The 19,748-nt window shown below is 33.7% G+C and overlaps 1 protein-coding gene and 1 pseudogene across 2 annotated transcripts; one reads left to right on the top strand and one right to left on the bottom strand.

The window, feature by feature from the left end:
• Positions 1-6,716: 6,716 nt before the first annotated feature.
• On the bottom strand, positions 6,717-9,585 carry MLS (malate synthase). Its single transcript, XM_085738325.1, has 4 exons — positions 9,156-9,585; positions 8,603-8,928; positions 8,060-8,390; positions 6,717-7,538 (listed from the first exon to the last, which is right to left on the bottom strand). Exons 1-4 carry the CDS (start codon positions 9,543-9,545, stop codon positions 6,882-6,884), a joined length of 1,704 nt encoding a protein of 567 aa, XP_085594451.1. The 5' UTR covers positions 9,546-9,585; the 3' UTR covers positions 6,717-6,881.
• A 5,970-nt stretch (positions 9,586-15,555) lies between these two features.
• Positions 15,556-18,460, top strand: LOC146897621 (F-box/kelch-repeat protein At3g61590 pseudogene; annotated as a pseudogene). Its single transcript, XR_015022027.1, has 2 exons — positions 15,556-15,670; positions 17,028-18,460. The product of XR_015022027.1 is annotated as an F-box/kelch-repeat protein At3g61590 pseudogene (transcript).
• The last annotated feature ends 1,288 nt before the right edge of the window (positions 18,461-19,748 follow it).

The raw sequence follows: 19,748 nt of genomic DNA, 5'->3' as shown, positions 1-19,748 counted from the left end.
CCACAAACGTTAATCCAAGATTTTAGCCGCACACATCATATTCAAAGAGTCCATTGCAATCTTCCTAAAATACTAGTAGAAAGCAACTCATATTATCTTATGTTAGTAGTCAAAATTTGAACCCTGAATCAAAAAATTTAGGCGCGATGCACAATGTAGTTTTGGTCGGTTCAAAATAATCTTTATAATATCAAACAATGGAATGGAAAATGACCTTTGTAATATATCACATGTTGATTGTGTTAGTGGTATCGCTTTGAAAATTCATTCTACCAAAGTTAATCCATCATATGTCTTCTTCATTGCTTTAGTTATTTACTTCCATCTTTAGAACATTGTCTTTATTTACTTCCAATTCTTACTTGTTAAACTATAATTGGTAAATAAATCGTGTATATAATAGGGCTTAATCAATCATACACATTTGTTTTAGCTAAACACAAGTAGAAAAAAAAAAAAGCTGATCAAAGTCATTGATTTCTCATGTTTGGAAGTGGAAACCCAATGAAGAAAAAAAAGTCCCTTAACTTGTATTCTTAAAACCACTTAATCATTGTTATATTGTCAATTAACCAAACTCAACACAAACACAGATACAAATATTTTGTAGTGCATCAACAGAGATCTATTGTCAATGGAAATTGTCAAATTAATGCAATTTAAGGAAATAAAACATGGAAATACACTTTGTTAGTCTTCACTCTTCATGCACATATTGTCAAATGTATTGCATCGACAACCTTTTGTATCCCAAGCTTTTGTTCTCCCGTGCTTTCATTCTCAAAATCAAGATTTGTAGATTGAAACTATTAAATCTCTAATAGATCAAATCCATTGAAATTGATTGAAGGATTGAGATAAATGGAACCAGTTGATTGACGGAAAGATTAATATAGAATTGGAAAACTACAATATCAAATTCCTAAGTTTTAGATTGAAGAAAAGCAAGTAGGAATCATAAAGTTATGGTAAAACTCGAATGTAGATCAAGGAATAGTTAATACATACTCCCTCCGATTAATGTATCTCGTCACATTTATAGGTCAGATACATTAATTATTTATTGTACCTAAAAAGTAATTTTTTGCTTATAAATGTGTCCAGAGAGAGTACCAGAGACTCGTGAAATTTCATTGAAGAGACAATGTGTGTGTGATATATATATATAGTAACCTTACTCTCTCTGACCTCTCTCTGTATTTGCATCGCCGCTCAACCCATTTATCCAAACTCAAGCTTTCAAGATGTAGAAAGGGTAGTTTGGTGGTGCGAAGATGGCCCAACCATCCACATCACCTTCTGTGTCGGTTCTCTTGACGGCGGTTTCTTGCGTCCGGTTGTTGATACTCGATTTCGATGGCCACTGTAGCGCCGGCGGCATGGTATGTTGATTCTAAACGTGTCTGTTCTTTGTAGCGTTATCCTCTTGGTGGTTCTTTGTTCGTGTCCGCGGTGTTCAGTCCGGATCCATTTTGTTTTTGTTCCGATTTGTCCCAAAGGAGGTGATGGTGGTGATGTAGACCACGATTTTGGTAGTGTGAGGAGGTGACAGCGGTGATGTAGGCCACGATGTTGGTGGTGTTTGGAGGTGACGGCGGTGTTGGTGGCGATGTAGGTCTCGATGTTGGTGGTGTGAAGAGGTGATGGTGTTGATGTTGTGGTCGTGGTCACGAGGATGGCGGTGAGAGGAGGTGATGGTGGTGGTTTACAGCGGTGGTGATACATAGGAGATTGTGGTGTTGTTTTGTTCTCTTTGGGGGAGGGCCTTGGGTTGTGGAGTGGTGTTTCGTGGTGGTTACAATGGTGGTGCTGAAGTTAGGGATTTTGGTGATGGTGCTCGTGGTGGTTATGGGTGGTTTTGAGTTTGGATTTGGGCGTTATGTGGGGTTTAATGGCGTGGTTGGATGGGGTGGTCGTGGATAAAGTAAAATCAGATTTGGTGTCGGAACGCTTAGAGGATAGAAGCAGATTAAGAGGGGGTGGTAGACGTTGTTTAGTATAGGAGGTGGTATTCTTAGTGGTGTTTTTTGTGGGTGGTGAGTTCTTGGTGTTTCAGTTGTAGGTTGCCTCTGTTTTTGGGTCCTTATCTACTGTCGCTAGCTCTTATTGTGTTTGGGTGGTTTTGGTGATTTGAGTGTGTGGGTCCTTTGACCTGAGCCTTTTTCCTTTCTAATATGAATTATGTTTGCACCTCCCCACATCATGTCGAATGCCTTACCATTTTTGTGTCCTGGATTCTGATGGGACGGTTACTTTTACTTCGAGATCGGGAATTGGTATCTAGTCGCAATCCTGTTTGGTTGGTTTTGGTGTTTCTCTAGTGGATCGGGGGTTAGGGGTACCCTTCTGATTTGGATCTGAAATCTAGTGGGCCGGTCACTTTTGATTCGAGATCGAGAGTCAGTTCTTCAATTCATGTTTTGATTTGGGTTAATTTGGTGTTCTTTCGGTGGACCGGAGGTTGAGAAGTAGTGGAAGCTGAATGAGTATTAGAATAGGACCTTTTCAGGTGTGACTCAGCTTTGATGATGCGAACAGGTGGTTTGATTTAGAGGGGTTTTTTTTCGGGGTGTGTAGTGGCGATGGGTGGTTATGGTTTTGAAAGAAAATAAATGCATAAGTGCATGGTTTTATTACGTTTTGAAAGAAAATAAATGTTTAAGATGACATAAGTGCATGGTTTTGAAAGAAAATAAATGTTTAATATATTTGTATCATGGTCCTATTTTAAAGAAAGTGATTTCTATTTTCTACGATTGATTTTTGAGAAAAATGGTTCTCATGTTTGTATGGTCTTCTTGCAAGTTGGTGCTTTTCAGGTCATTGTGACAAGTGTGACATTTTTCGGGACTATGTGGCAAGTTTCCGCATTGGTATAAGTTGATTATCCAGATCATTATTGAGTCATGCATATTATTCATCATTGTTGAGTCTTTCATATCATGTATATCAAGCATAAATTTTTATTTTGATAAAATGATTTTATTACGTTTTTTTTTTGGGTGATTTGTTTCTTTTTAGTTGGTAAGAATTTTATTATTCAATTTATGGCACATTTTTAATTACATTTAGTATTCATAATGGGTTGAAAACATTTTTAATATTCATAATGAGTTGAAAATACATTTATTCATAAGTTTAAATTTTTAATATTCATAATGGATTATGAATACAATAGAGTAATTCAACAACATACTCTTCATTTATATTGTTTCATATGATGTTACATGAGTCACTTTAAAAAGAAAAACAATTGAAATAAATTTATCTAGGAACATAATTTCTTCTGCATTTCCTAAATATTATGATTTTACAATTTTATAGGCATTGAAAATGTATTGTCTGATCTTGAAGGATGAAATCTTAAATGCAAAAAATGGGACTCGTCAGGAATGTGATATGGTATAAAAAAATGGTGTTTCAATATTGTTCTCGTTGTCCTTAGTATTCTTATCAAGACACGAAGAAGAACAAAAAAGAGTATTTTTCTTCATTTTGTTTGAATTTTTTCTTTAACCTAGAAATAAAAAATAGTGATAAAATATTAAGTCAAGATAATGATTAGTAGCAACATCATCATTAAATATAAGTTAGACAATTCACCTTATTTTTTTTGTTCTTTTTCTTTTTGATGTTTTGGAAACACTATCAGGAAGTATACATGCATGAAAAAGAAAAAGAACAAAAAGAAAAAAATCAGGTGATTTGTCCCACTCGTATTTAATGATGATGTTGTTATTAATTATTATCTTTAATATTTTATCACTGTTTTTATTTCTAGGTTAAAGAAGATGATTTAAACAAAATGAAGAAAAATACTTTGTTCAGCTATGCTTCATGCCTTCATAAGGTGACATAGGAAAACGAGAATAATCTTGAAGCATAAAAGAATTTTTTACCATGTCGTGTATTCCTTATGAATCCATTATTTTGATTGAATTAAAGATTCCACCTTAAAGCTTAGACAATACATTGTCTATGCTTATGAAATCTATTAAATCACAATCTCTAGGAAATGCAAAACGAAATAGTTTTTGTTCCTAGCAAAGTTTATTTCAATCGTTTCTCTATTTTTTTAGGTGATTTCTGTAACATCATATGAAAAAACACAAACATTATATATGAAGAGTATGTTGTTGAATCATTACGAATATTATATTTAAGAGACATAAACAATGTTTCATTCGCCTTTCAAATATTCTTTGAAATAAGAGACACAAACATTTTATTTCAAATAATGTTCCATTTGCCTTTTCTCAATACATAGCTCTACAGTTTTGTACTTGTTTATGTGTTATGTAACAACAAACTTTCATAGAATTAGTTATAAAAAACTATTGTACATTCCAAGTAGAATTATTAATAAAGAATTAAAGAAAACAAGTTTCTTTATACTTAAATCAATATGAATTTTAAGTATCAAAACCAGTTTTAGGCTATATAAGTTACTTCTTTAGTAGTGTTATTCATCATGCATTGGGTAAAATGCAACACAGATGGCTCCTCCATTAATAACTTGTCTGCTTGTGGTGGTATTTTTAGATACAAAGATTCTGAATATCTCCTTTGTTTTGTTGAGAACACTGGAAATGGTACCACCTTTCATGCTGATTTATGAGAGCAATTGTGCTGGCCAAGATGCACCATATTTTTTATCATCTTTGGCTTGAAACTGGCTCAGAATTAGTCTTAAAAGCTTTTAAGAATTCTTCCTTAGTACCTTGGAAGATAAGAAACAGATGGAGGAATTGTTTGAATGTTGCAAGAAATATAAATTTCTTTGGTTCACGTGTTTATAGAGATGGGAATTGAACCAGTGTGTTGATGCATTGGTTAGGATGAGTTTGGTTTCCAATCACTTGGCCATCTGAATGGAGAACCCTGATTGTAATAGAGCACATTATGTAAAAAACTAATTAGGAATGCCTAATTATAGATTTGTTTCTTACTAAGGAGATTTTGGTTTGACACCCTCCTTTTTTGTTTTTTTGAATGATCCTTTTTTTTTTGTTTTACTCAGTGTCGTCTAAGTTATTCGGAAATATTTGAACTAGTGAAGTTTAAAATATTTGGTCAAGTGTTAGAAAGTATTTTGTACAAACAAACTTTTTGAAATAAAAGTCGCTATGATGAAAATGGGTTTCTTCATAGTTACTTTTGTCGACTTTAAAATCATTAGAGGACTAAAAGTATTTTGGAAGATAACTCACTATAGGAAAATGATTAATAAAATGTGAGAGTGAATGCTCATTCAGTATTCATGCTTGACAAAGAGTATGATTTGATTAGATAACTCACTATAGGAAAATGATTAATAAAATGTGACCTTTAATTGAAAACATTAATTTTGGAAAACTCCTTAAAAATAAAATAGTTTATCTGGTTTTAGAATAAAAACGACCGCGAATCCTTTTGTGCAAGGTTTTGAGTTGTTTTTACAAATAAAATTCACTTCCGTTGTTAAAAGTCGGAGTGTTACAAAGATCAACGGTGCTAACCTCCAAAAATTTTCCCAAGTTAAAATTTCAAATATAAAGACAACCGGCAAATAGTAGTAGTACACAAGGTAAAGTGGTAAAAAATTATGCGCCACTCATTCAATGCAATGTCTCTTATGTGAAGGAAAATACTTTGCAATGTTCAAATCATTCTTGGCTAGAAAACATACATACGAAGAAAAAATCACATCAGTTTTAGAGAACAACAGATTTGCTAAGTTAGAGAAAGAAAGAAAAATTCTCAAGTGATATACATTATCATATACTTTACATTGAAAGATCAAACACTTCTATTGAGCTAGAAATTCGTTTTGCAATACCTAAACATTTTCAATAAACAATGTCTCTAGATAATGTTTTTATGATAACAAGACTAATAATTATGGGTGGCCAAAAATAACCAAAAACCGAATTGAACCGTTGAACCGAACCAGACCAAAATTAATTGTACTATTTCACTAATTCTCGAACCGAACCATTATTTTGATAACAGTTCACTAACCGAATTGAACCGTTAATAAACTTAATTATACTTATCCGAACCGAACCATTAACCATATCTCTTGCAATTTTGATAACACAACACCTCATATTTCTCTCTCATGTTTTGAGAACCGAATGAAAATTCCAGAGCTGAACCCTAAATCGATGAACATTATTCCCAAATTGATGAACATGATTCTCGAACCTAAACGGTTCGGTTCAGTTCGGTTAGTTCTTAGCCTTAAATGGTTTGGTTTGGTTTTCCCGAACCATTTTAACAGTTTGGTTCGGTTCGGTTCGGTTTTCTTCAAAAATCGAACCATCCTTGCCCCTACTAATAATAATAAAGGAACAATTTATCTACTAACTAACTGTGCAGGTTTTTAATAAGACAAAGGAAAGAAAAAGATCAATCCTCTACACATAGTAATACTTTGTATAGTATGACAGGAAAGAAATGTTAATTGTATGGTCAACAACAGTGTCTGAGTAACTACTTGAAGCAAGACTATAGAGAAAGAAAACTATTTCTAAAACAACCAAAAGCAATTCTTGATAAATTAGAAAAGAGTTTCTAATGGAAAGATCTAAATTATGACACACTACATTATTGAGAAATTGTTGCATCATGATTCATGACATTCTACTGTATGTAGCAGGATAACTTGAAATTACTCTATAGTTTTATATTCATTGCTAATAGACATAATAAAGTGTAGGTGGTATCATTCAAAATAGCTACAAGCACATACTTTATTCTCTTGAATTATGCATTACATATGAAGCCAAGCCTTTCCAAATAAACTATAAAATTTAAGCAACAATTTAGGTAACACATGACATAATTTAAAACAATAAACTATCATCAACCACACAATGAAGTATGAACCAAATTAAAACTCAAAGCTTTGACAGTTCCACAGGGTGAACTATGACAATATAATTATAGGCATCAAGAGTGAGAAAATCATGAAGTGTTGGTGAAGTGCATTGCCTAGTGAAAATCTTGCAAGCATCCTTATACATTCCCTTCTTGAACTTATCTTTTCCAACCTCTTTTTCAATTCTATCCATCTCTTCTTCAACAACTCTACCAAAAAGTTCTCTAGTCACTTTTACTCCAAGTCCATCACCATCAAGTTCAACTCCATACTTAAGCCACTGCCAATTCTGAACCCTACTAATCTCGGCAGTCGCAGCATCTTCCATGAGATTGTAAAGTGGCACAGAACCTGATCCAGTGAGCCATGCTGCCACATACTGAATTCCAACCCTTGTATTTAACCTTAAACCTTCCATCGTTCGGACTCCTCTAGGTATCTGCAGAAGGTCTTCTTCGGTTAATTTTGCAGCATCGTCGCGTTTCATTGTGGTTATTTGATTAGGAGCATTTCCCATGTTGTTGTTGAAAATTTCCATACAGGATGGAATTAGACCAGGGTGTGCTGCCCATGTTCCATCATGCCCTGCCTTCACTTCTCTTAGTTTGTCTTTTCTAACCAATTCTAGCGCGGCTTCATTTGCCACCGGATCATCTCTTATTGGAATTTGAGCTGCCTGTTAAATACCTTGAATTAAGATGCCTTTTATACAAAATCTACACACATATATGTCTTAATTTGATAATATTTTCATTTAGGATTTGGATATCTGCACTATGACTACACACAAGCAACCACATCCGGTCGGAGGGTCCAAATTTCAAAGCAATTTTTAAAAAAAAAATCTAAAATACCGAGCTTGAAATCTAGACCACCTGGTTTTTATTAGACGGTAAATATGTGGCAGGCTGCGTGCAGTTGTGACTGCACAACCCAAACCGTTCCATTTACTCCTTAAGCTAAGCATTTTAAATTATTGAAAACTTCTAATTCTTTGATACACACACATACCCCTTTCTAAGAAGTTAGAGAACTTCTGGTATGCACCGAAAGTAAAAGAGTTTTATACATACATTCACCACTATCTCATGTAGAATCATAGTCGTTGAGTGTCTATGTAAAACGATGCATACTTACTGAATTCGATAAAAACATACATTGGATAAACAAGCTAGTTAAATAACTTAAATTACATACCATTCCTCCCATGGCATGTACGCCGCGCCTATGACAAGTCCTAATGAGAAGATCTGAGTAGCTCTTCATGAAGTGTTGACTCATGCCAACTTGGACACGATCCGGTAGCAACCGATCTGGATGAGCATGGAAGGTCTTAACATAACTGAAAATGTAATCCCAACGGCCACAGTTGAGACCAACAGAGTGATCTCTGAGCTCATACAGAATTTCGTCCATTTGAAACACTGCAGGAAGTGTTTCAATCAGAACTGTGGCTCTTATGCTTCCTCTTTCAATGCCTGCCATCTTCTCTGCCTTCTCAAATACTTTGTTCCATATCTTTGCTTCCCTGTTAATCAAATCACACGGTTCTTGTATTAACAATGAAAAATTAAACTATTTGTCCAAAAAAAATGAAACATTAAACTAATATAGCTATTAGACCAATTTCTGATTTTTTTTCCTTGGCTAAAAGCATGAATCTCAACTATAGTCAACCAATATAGCTTTGTTCTATGCCTGCCATCTATTGAACTTTGTAGAGGAATTTCTGTTTTTTACCTTGAATGCTCCATTTTGGGAAGGTAGAAGAAAGGGCCGAAACCACCACCTTGAGAACGCCGGAAAGTTGAGTGATTGTGGTAGAAGTAGAGACCAAAATCAACAAGACAACCGGTTGCTGGTTCGCCATCAATCAGAATATGAGCTTCAGGTAAATGCCAACCTCTTGGTCGCACAAAAAGCTTTGCTGTCTCATCATTCAGCTTGTAAACTTTGTTTCTACCTTTATCATGGAATGTTATGGTCCCAGCCACAGCATCCTTCAAGTTCACTTGACCTTTCATAAGATTCTCCCAGCTTGGAGAAAGTGCATCCTCAAAATCAGCCTTCAAATTTCAAACTATTAGTATTTATAAAAGAAAAAGAAAAGAGTCTCGTGAGCTTAGCTCAATTGGCAGCGATATTGCATAATATATGCAGGGGCCGAGGTTTGAACCTCGGACACCCCACTTATCCATCTTAAAAAGGTGAATTTCCAGCCACTATGCTACTTGATCACAAAGAAAAGTAAACACTTGCATAGGAGTGTAAATGTTATAGTACTAATACTAACCATAAAGACTTTAGCTCCAGAGTTAAGAGCATTGATGATCATCTTTCTCTCAACAGGGCCAGTAATCTCAACCTTCCTATCAGAAACAGCTGGTGGAACAGGTGCACACATCCAATCTCCTTCTCTTATGTATCTAGTTGCAGGATCAAAACCTGGTAGAGCTCCTTCATTGTACCTTCTCTTTGCTTCTTTTCTACACTCTAGTGCATACTTTATATGGTTTCTGAACTCACGTTGCAAATCAGCAACAAATTTCAAAGCATCTTTAGTTAGAATTTTTGCAAACTCTGCATCATATCTTCCCCTAACTTCAACTCCTTCTGGTGCATCGTAGTTAGAGATGATCTTCTTGGCTGTTGGTGTGGGAAAACCATAGGTTCCGAGGTCCATTTTTGCAATAGCACTACTCTATTGTTAGTGAAAATGGAATGAGTTGAGACTAGGACTTGGTAGACATTTATATAGAACAAATGGGGGATACTACAATACAAAATTATGATGATAACTTTTTTTGAATATCAATGAACGTTTATTTTATATTAATTTATCCTTTATATAACCATTGTTTACACTTGAATAGAAAACAAGCGGGCAACAAGCTGCGCTGCTAGACCTTTTTGAAAGACAAAACCAATCCTCGTAAACACAACATTCATGGACCTAGGAGACACATTGCTATGCATGACCTTTTGAACTCTATGTAGAAGATCAGGTGGCATTTAGGGTGGGAATGAGAAAGATTTTCCCACCATGGGAAACACAAGATCAACGGTTAGATTGTGCCCTTCTATTAAATCTTAGAATGTTCTTCCATACCTGATTTTAATGGTTTGTCATTCCAAACTTTTCTTCTCTTCCTCCCACCTAACTCTACGGCCCATCTCCCTCTGGCTCCCCACCCCGCAACCATCATCAATCTCCATGACCTCCTTCACAAAAACACCACCAATAATTGAAACCATTTAAAACCAATATTTTAACATTTTTTGTCCTTTAATTTTATTTTCTACTTCAACTGAGATGTTATTTATCATTTTCCAAATCTTCAAATCAAGATCAAAGATAATATTATTGGCTTATGTGATGAAAATATTTGTGGGATTCTCGCTGGTTGCAAAGGTTCCAGCAGCAAACGCCGTTGACTTCACCCTCACTTTCATTTTAACACTTGGGAAATTATTTGAGAAAAAAGTTGAAGCTTCCATAAAAAAAAATGTTGAAGGTAATTGAATTTAAGGAGTATTGCTAAACTACCAATCGAATCTCCGTTTTGTTTAAGGTTAATTCAGAGTTTTGTTCAAAGATTTTGACTTTTGAATCATTGTGAACATGGCATGGACAAATCTAGATCTGAAGTGGCTCATGTGACTGGAGTAGATATGTTGTTGGGTTCTTATGCCAAAAACAAATTGAACAAAAGAATTGGAGGGGGTTTGGAATTTTTGTGTCTTTACAATAAGAAGATTGACAGAGGAGGGAAGATTGAGCTGTATCAGGAAAAATACAGTTTGGTGGTGGTGGAAGAGAGGAGAGAGAATGTTGATGTATAATATAGTGTAGACTGACCATCATAAAATCTGTGTTTCTCTTTAATCTGATGGTAAAAGAAAACTTTTCCATAGTGGGAAACTCTTTCTCCTTCCCACCCTAAATGCCACCAGAAGGTCAACAGTCTCTGGTGCTAGGAAACATGTTGATTGTCATAACATGCTTTCTTATATTAATGTTTATTTTGAGTGACTATTTAATTAACCGATCTATAGTGTTATTTGAATATCAAAATACAAACACATTTAGTGACATCATATTTGTTTATTTTGATCTCTCTTCTACTTTTTATCTTCTATATTTTACACATTTGAAATATACAAACAAAAAACACTTGACACCTTATTTGATATCAATTTTTTTTATGTCCAAACATCATCTGTGTTAATGATCAATTTGATTTCACTTTTCTTTTCTTTATATATATAAAGGATTAATTACACATGAATGAAAGAGAAGTGGATAACAATCTATTTTGCTAGAGTTTTTTGGATAGCAAAATAATCATCGTAAACACAACATTTATGAACTAGGAGGCATGACATTGATTTGCATGATCCTTTGAACTCTATGTAGAATGTCAACTGGTGCTAAAAAGTCATAAGTGTCAAATACAAATTGTATAAAAACATGTTGATATAACACGTTTTCTCGTGTTTGACCACTTTCTTTGACGCGGTTTTTGGGGTTGTTTGTCCTACCGTAAAAGCCCCTACCCCTTAATTGCATGTTCCTCAAAAGTATTCGGACACGTCTTACAGTAGACAATGCACACCTCACCAATAAAAAATAGTGGAATCATAAGACTACATTTAATAATAGTATGGTAATTCATCGGTGACATATGTTAACCTAACCCATAAAACAATTATCAACAGAAATATATCTAAAAAAGAATTAAGCATCCCATTTTTGTTTTCTTCTGGCAAATTAGATATAGCTGAATTGGTATGGGACATTTGAAAAGGATGGATGAGTTTATGAGCAAAATGGGATGAAATCAGACAAGAAAAAGACAACAACATGAAAGATAAGAGGAGGCGCTATTAAATTTTGTGCCCTCCTTGGAATGTGTGGTCAGTTACAAATACGATAAAGTTGTGTATGGGCTGCATTTGGAACTACTTGCATTTGAGAGTGCATCACTACATCTTTTCTTTATGAGAGTGTACATCCATGCAGGCCCCTTCATACAAAAATTGAGACTCAATTTTATCATGAAAACTAAATTCAATTTTTAGTTTCCAAGAAAATAAATCGATATACTTTAGTCCATACCTCAATCTTTACACAAAAACTAGTTTTTTGTGTATTTACAAGTACCATTTAGGATTCCGTTATCATCTAATAAATTGAGATATTCATTTGCTTTTAACCCTTTAGTTTTGAGGGAAAAACGCATTTGTAATTCGGAGTTCGATCGACAAATAAGTAAAATTTGGTCTAGAATTTGTTCCATTCAAAAATCAACGTATGTGCTTTTGAACGATTAGTCTTTTGGTGAAGCTCATGAATCACTTGAATCTAATTGTTTGGTTAATTACAAGAGACATTTTAGTCCTAATTGAAAATTCATATTTATTTATTTTTTCCTTCTTCTGTCTTCCTCCCTCTATTAAAGAACTTTCAAATATCAATCGTGTGTTTATACAAATATTGCATAGAATCTTGTAGTACATGGACAACCGTCTTAGGTCAAATAAAAACAAAATGTTATCAAACATGATATTTTAATATGCATCCTACAACTAAAACTCAACTCTCTTTTGAGGCGTGGAGACTATGAAGTGCACAATACATTGAATCAAGAATAATTGAGAGCATCAATAATAACTGAGCGCAAACACGCAATCTTTTTTTATATGATTGAGAGCATCTTCGCCACTAATTTTTATTCATTTTCCTACAAGTTAGTATTAAATAACTTCTTTGGCGCAATAAAAATCAAGTGTTGCCCGGTAAAAAAATTATTCAATTTTTTTGTGATAAATCAAATACGCAATGGTAAAATAATGGATAAATTGATGAATGATTTTTTGGCTACATACCTAGAAAAATATGTATTTGATAGTATTCCCTCAAAAAAAAATGTAGTTGATAGTATTGAAAATAAAAATAAAAATGGAGTATACAACAATTTCAAAATATAAAAATATAATTCCTTCAAAAAAAAAATATAATTAGCAAATATTTGCATGTCTTCAATATTTGGGATATAAAATGACATGGTTTTTGTAGTCTTTAATTTTTTAATTAGTGATAATTATTATATCATTAGATTATCATTTACGCATTGATAATTTCTTAGATAATGTTTATAGTATAAAATATTGCTCTCTCTAATCGTAAATCATGAATCCGCTCCTTTTTCATTCTCATGGAATTTTCCGTCGAATAAGTGAAACAAATCTAAAATATGAATGATGGATAAAGGAGGCCAATCTAAATGATAGATAAGACACAAAGACATACATAGATGCATGTGACACTATATGTTAATCGGTATACATGTGGATGATACAACACTCTCTAAGGTTTTTCAATGAAGGTAGGAAGAAGAAAGGTTGATGGACGAAGTGTTGGACTGCACATATTGTAGAGTAAAGGAGTGAAAGAGAGTATGAGGAAACATTTATGGTTTTTGAATATACAACTTATAAGTGCATGTACTTATACATGTCAAGAGTCATTAATTTGACTCAACTAAACCTAACCGTAGTGGTTAGTCATCTAAGTGACTTAGTTAGTTGGGTACTTGCTCAACAAGTAATTCAACTAACTTTCACAACATAAACAACAACCTCCGCATATACATCATTAGCTTATTATAACTTGCACCTTTAAGGTATCTCATGATTCTATTCAGTGCTTACATGTTGGCAATTTTGGTTTTTGTATGAATATGTTCACCATACATACATTGTGACATATATATGACATTGAATTGCAAGCATATTTGATGCTTCCTACCATTTACTTGTTAAGAGTTTCCATTGGTGTGCTTCAAGGATTGCAACTTAACTTGTTAATTTTTTTTAGTATCTCAGTTATGGAAACCATATATCCAAACCGATGTTTCCTCCTTAGGGATACAAGATGATGGGTGTCCAGCTCTACATTCACACTCCTAGTGTCATGGTCAGAGACTGCACCCAACATCCTTGTAGACTAATAAGGATCACGTCACGATAACGTCGCATATTTTCCAATAACACGTCCTCAAAATTATAATCATGAAGGTCCTTTGTTGCCCAACATACTGTCCTCCAAACGATCATGAAGCGGTGGTAAGGACAATATGGTTAGCCAAGAAAGAATAATTTTCGTCCTTACCAATGAAGATAAGCATACGATATGAAATAAAAGATAAAGGTAAACCAACCAAATGGGGTAGATTAAAACTTAGAAAGTAAGAATATTTATAAAGACATCAAAGCACATCAATAGTAGCGACAGAGGAGTATCCCCAGTCGAAGATTATGAAGAAGAAAACCTAAATCATCTCCTATGTGTAGAAATCTCTAGCTAACCATGATTCATTCACTTTACCTTTGAAATACTATACACTAGGGGTCTAGGGTTGATTGACTACTTACTAGGTTTGGCCTCTGGTTCGTAACAAAAATGTCAACAATAAAGTTCACAAATTTTTTGAAAAATGTTTGTTTTTTTTATGAGAAATAATATTTGTACAATCATCTTGTGATAACTTTTAGACAACTCTTTCTCATACTTTCGTTATATTCTTATTTTCTCTGTTTCTATTGTTTTTGACCAATAAGAAGAGAAAATAAGAAGATTGTTCCAAAAGTTGTCGTAAAATGGTTGTGTAGATATCATTATTCTTTTTCCATACGTGTATATGGTTTCACTTTAGAGACCAAAAACCGATTCTATAATTTGTCAGTTGTTCTTGAGTATAATAGATTTTGCCTAAAAAATTGATTCTACTTGAAACTTGAAATTGTAACTTATGGGTCTTGAATTGATTTTAACACTCAAATTTGTTGTTCAACATAAATGTATTTAAACATATAATTTGTACAACCACTTTCTAACAACTTGTTGACAACTATTTCTCATACTCCGTTATGTTCTTATTCTCTCTCATCGTTTCTCTCTCTCTCTCTCTCTCTCTCTCTATATATATATATATATATATATATATATATATATATATATATATATATATATATTTTGACCAATTAAAAGAGAGAAAGGAAATTGTCACCAAAGTTGTCTCAAATAATTGTTCAAATGTCACTACTCTTAAACATAAACCAATATACATTCAACTCACTTTTAACCAAAATCAATTTTTGAGAATCAATTTATTCAAAACCAATTTTATAGAATCAATGCATTCAAAATCAATTTTTATCGATTAAAACAAAAGATACACATAATAAACGGTGTATGTTTGGTTTCATTTCTAGAGGGGGTTAAACTTGATTACGCCAACTACAAACATGGCTTTTTTAATAGGTATAGTTGATTTTGACATGTTTGATTGCGCTATAGTATAATTGATTTTTTCTTCAAAATTGATTCTACTTAAAGTTAAAAATTAAAGTTTTTATTCTAAAATTGATTTTTAAGACTCAAATTTATTATTTCACCCACTATAACATAAATATATTGAAATACAAATCACTTTATATTCAACCCATTTTTATTGGAATCTTTTTTACAAAATCAATTAATGCAAAATGAATTTTTATTAAGGACAACCAAACATTCCCTTAAACTAAAACCGCACTTCACTTCACTTCATCTCGTTTTTGTCGCATAAAAAAACAAGTCTGTCTTTGTTTCTCTCTCTATTTAGTGTGTTTGCTTTTCCTCGTTTCTCAACTAAATCTAGAACAACCCATTTCATTGTTTAAGCTTTTAGGGTTTCATTCTTCTTCAATGAATTCACATCCTTTTCCACACTGACACTACTGTTCTCACTCTTTCAAACAAAGGTATCTACTTTCTTTAAGGTTCTTGTTTTTTAATCATGGGTTTCATCTTTCAATCCTAAAAATGTTTTTTTTTAAGATTTGTTGATGTTCCTCTGTGTTCATTGATCTGTATTTTTTTTTTTTTTGGAATTTGATTTCTGTAAGAGATTGTTTTTTCTGCTGATTATTAATAATCTCAAGATTTGATATTTGATTTGTAGGTATTTCATCAATTTAAGAGGAAATTTTTACAATTTGTTGTGAGAAAAATGTTTTTTTTTTTCACTCTAAAATTGGGATTTTAATACCAATTGCTTGAAATGAATCAGACAATTGTAGTGTTATGAGTTGTGCTGGTTTTTAATAATGTGATACACATGTGAATCTGTAAGAATAACTTTTGTTTGTTAAATACTTTCATATGATGAATGTGAAATTTGTGTTTTTATGTTTTTCAATATTGTATGTTTATGTATGGTGGGTATTTGAGTCGTGGTTTACAGCGATTTTGCTAAACTCACTGGAAATTCGTATATGCGCACTGTATTGTTTTACCTGGCTTTTTGTTAGTGCTAGCTACTACTAGTACCTACCGATGTTTGTTTCAAAACATCAAAACCATTTTAAGGTTCTTTCGCGTGTAGGACTTGTCTTTGATTGCTAATACGAAATCAGTTTGTGATCTGACGTAGGAACTCAAGGACTAGACCAAATTTCCTGATTTAGTAAGAGCTATAGTATTATTTTCCTTAACATTTAGACTTGTAAGATACATAAAAGTAGTGTTGTCAAATAGGCGCTATTGCGCCATAGCATAGTAGAATTTTATACAAATCACGATTGTGTCACTATTTAGTTCAAAGTGTTGTCAAATGGTTGCTATAGTGCTTTTGTAGCATAGTGGAATTTAAACTAATTGCTATTTTGTCATTCCACGATTGACAACACTGGAAGATATGTGATCGCTATAAGTTCCCATTATCCCTTTATGTGGCCCCCTTGTCAGGTTCAGATTTTGAAATTTTGTATAGTTTTCATTTTAAGAGGAGATTACTTTTTTTTTGTATGAGTCTACTTATCACGATAAAATCTGATGGGTGTGCCCTTGGCACTTGCTTTATTTTGTCCAATTCACCCTTTGTACATTTACCATGATCAGAAGAGTTTTCTGTTGTGTGTGCATTTGGTATTATTTAAGTTCTTTTGATGGTATTATTTGTTGCGCGGTTGAAATTGTTCTTTTTATTGTGTCGAGTGGTTCTTCACTCCGTATAGGTGAAATTCCATGGTCTAGTATATATCCGGGTGCTAAAATCTTTGGTTTTCTTTATTATTTTGTTTTAACAATTAGCTGATTGTTCTTAAATATATTCCTTAGGCCTCTACTTTCGACTCTATTATGGCTGGAGAAATAGCATGGATCAGCCACTATGATGATGACGTCATGCAAAAGGAGACTGAGGACTTTGATTTGGAACTTGGTGAGGAAATTGATAAAGATGTGAGTGCTGTTTCTGTGGACATAATTTTGCCTGATGATTTATTGGAGCGTATCCTGTCCTATCTTCCCATTGTAAGCATTTTCCGAGCAAGCTGCGTGTGTAAAAGATGGCACACGATTTTTGAAAGGTTTTTATCGAACCCTTCACATTTGCTACCTCAGAAACCTTGGTATTTTATGTTCACCAGCTCTGATGAACCATCTGGTCATGCTTATGATCCTAACCTTCGGAAATGGTATTGCATTGATCTCCCCTTCATCGGAACTTCTAATTGGTTCATTTCTTCATCATATGGCTTAGTTTGCTTCATGGACAATGGCAGCAGCTTCATGGACAATGAAAGCAGAACTGAACTATGCATGTGCAACCCTATTACTAAAAGTTGCTGGATGCTTCAAAAGCCTCCCGGGATGAATTCTGATTACGGTGCATTAGCAATTTCAGTTGACAAGGAATCACATGGTTATACCGTGGCAATTGTGAAATCAAAGCAAGTCCCGGGAAACTTTTTTCAGTGGGATATCTCAATTCATGTATACAATTCGAAGGAGGAGGCATGGGTGACGCCGCTAACCGAGGTTTTGACGGGGTGGAGAGGTGGTGATGAGAGTGTGATATGCAATGGTGTGCTGTACTTTGTAGTTTACTATACCGGGGGTGTTCCACCAGAAAACCGTCACGCGTTAATCGCATATAATATCTCCAACCGATTTTCTCAAGCTAGCTTGAGCTTTATTCATATACCATGTTCTCTGACATGCGCCCGCCTAATGAATATGAAGGAGAAGCTTGTAATGGTTGGAGGAATCGGCAAACCTGATCGACCGGGCATAATCAAAGGAATCGGTATCTGGGTTCTTCATGATAAGAGGTGGGAAGAGATCGTCCGAATGCCTAACAAATACTTCCAAGGCTTTGGAGAGTTTGATGATGTTTTTGCTAGCAGTGGCATTGATGATTTAATATATATTCAAAGTTATGGTTCTCCTGCACTTCTCACATTTGACATGAACATTAAACAATGGAAATGGTCACATAAATGTCCGGTAACAAAGAGGTTTCCTCTACAGCTTTTCACTGGTTTTTGCTTTGAGCCGAGACTTGAAATTGCTCCATAGTTTACTGTTTTCTATGGAATCAAACAGCTACTATTGACAATTGTGTCAAGTTTCTGGCAATTTTCTCCATTGTTTTTAGATTTCTGTGTTTCAACTTGCTGATTAAAGATGGTGATTCATGGATACTAAAATTTATTAAAACATTTGAAAAATACTACAGAGCTATATAATTAATTTTTTACAGTTGCTCATTCTATATGGTTACAATGAGATGTACTATATATCTACTTATCTGTCTGTGTTTGACTCGATCTCATTAATCAAAGCAGAAAATTTCGCTGTGGCAGTTTCTCATTGTTTTTCCTGAAAATTAGATGGTATTGTGCATTTAAATTTATTTGATTCGTTTATCTAAAAATGGCATGTCTATAGTCTGGTTTAAAGAAGATTATTTGAGACTAGTAAACCAATTTCCTAATGCTTTAAAAACATGTATTAGATTGAGAGAATGATGAAGGTATGCATCATTATCTGATTCACCAGTCTCCATTAGTTTCCGCACCCATTTCCAGGTGTGTTTGGATTAACTTATTTGAGTTTATTTAGTGGTAGTACTAGCAAGCTTGTTTGATAGAGCTTACGGAAACAATGTATGACATATATATAAACCTATTTTCCGTTTATTTCCATAAGATCTTTAAGATAGCTAATGAAAATAATTTTATTTTTATGTCATCTTTTGTTATGAAATAGGTTAAACACAAGCACTTATATCATAAACGTCTATGTAGTATCGACACTTCTGATCAAAAGTGTGTCCAATGTCTATAAGTTCTAGCACATGTTGGTGTCTGATGTTGACACATGATTCTATTCAGTTGACTCGTTTTTTTCCAACTATTATCAATGTCGACATGTCATTATAGTTTGAGTGATCTTCATAGATTAGTCGTCTAACCCATGAAATATCTTTGATTTATTGATGAGTCAATTATTATATGCTATGCACTTTTGAAATGTGATAAATGCTGTGATGGTTTGGTTGGTTGAGAAGTGACATCCACGCCTGCTCTTACAGTATTACAAAGGTGGGGTTTCCTTGGTGGAGATGTGACAAATAAAGGTTAAATAAACTTTGCTTTTTCTAAATGGCTATCACTACTTGCTCACAAATTTTAGAATAATACTCAAATGGCTTCTAAAGGGTTCTGGGATTGGGATTGGAGTTGTTGCTAATGCTGACTGAGTGTGAAATTAGTTTGTTGTGTCATTTCATAAGCTTCATCTTTGCAATAAAATAGTGTATTGAATCGTGCCATGCATGATGGAGTTTACATCAATGTATTTTATGTTAGTTTTTGCCCAGTTTTTTTAAGGGGATGCTAAAGCCTAAATAGAAGAAAAACTACAAACATCTCTACATGAAAACAGAAAAAGTAAGAATATTACATCTATATTGGTGTATTGATCCCTGACATCCATCGAGTTTACATCAATGTTTTTTATATTGGGTTTTTTTTTCCTAAATTTCAAAAGGGT

Source organism: Medicago sativa, chromosome 8 (assembly GCF_051527215.1).
Source record: "Medicago sativa cultivar Bolivia chromosome 8, Bolivia_mono, whole genome shotgun sequence".
In the NCBI taxonomy this organism is placed as follows: Eukaryota; Viridiplantae; Streptophyta; class Magnoliopsida; order Fabales; family Fabaceae; genus Medicago; species Medicago sativa.
The sequence above is the reverse complement of the archived record's forward strand: the minus strand, read 5'-3'. Positions and strand labels throughout refer to the sequence as shown.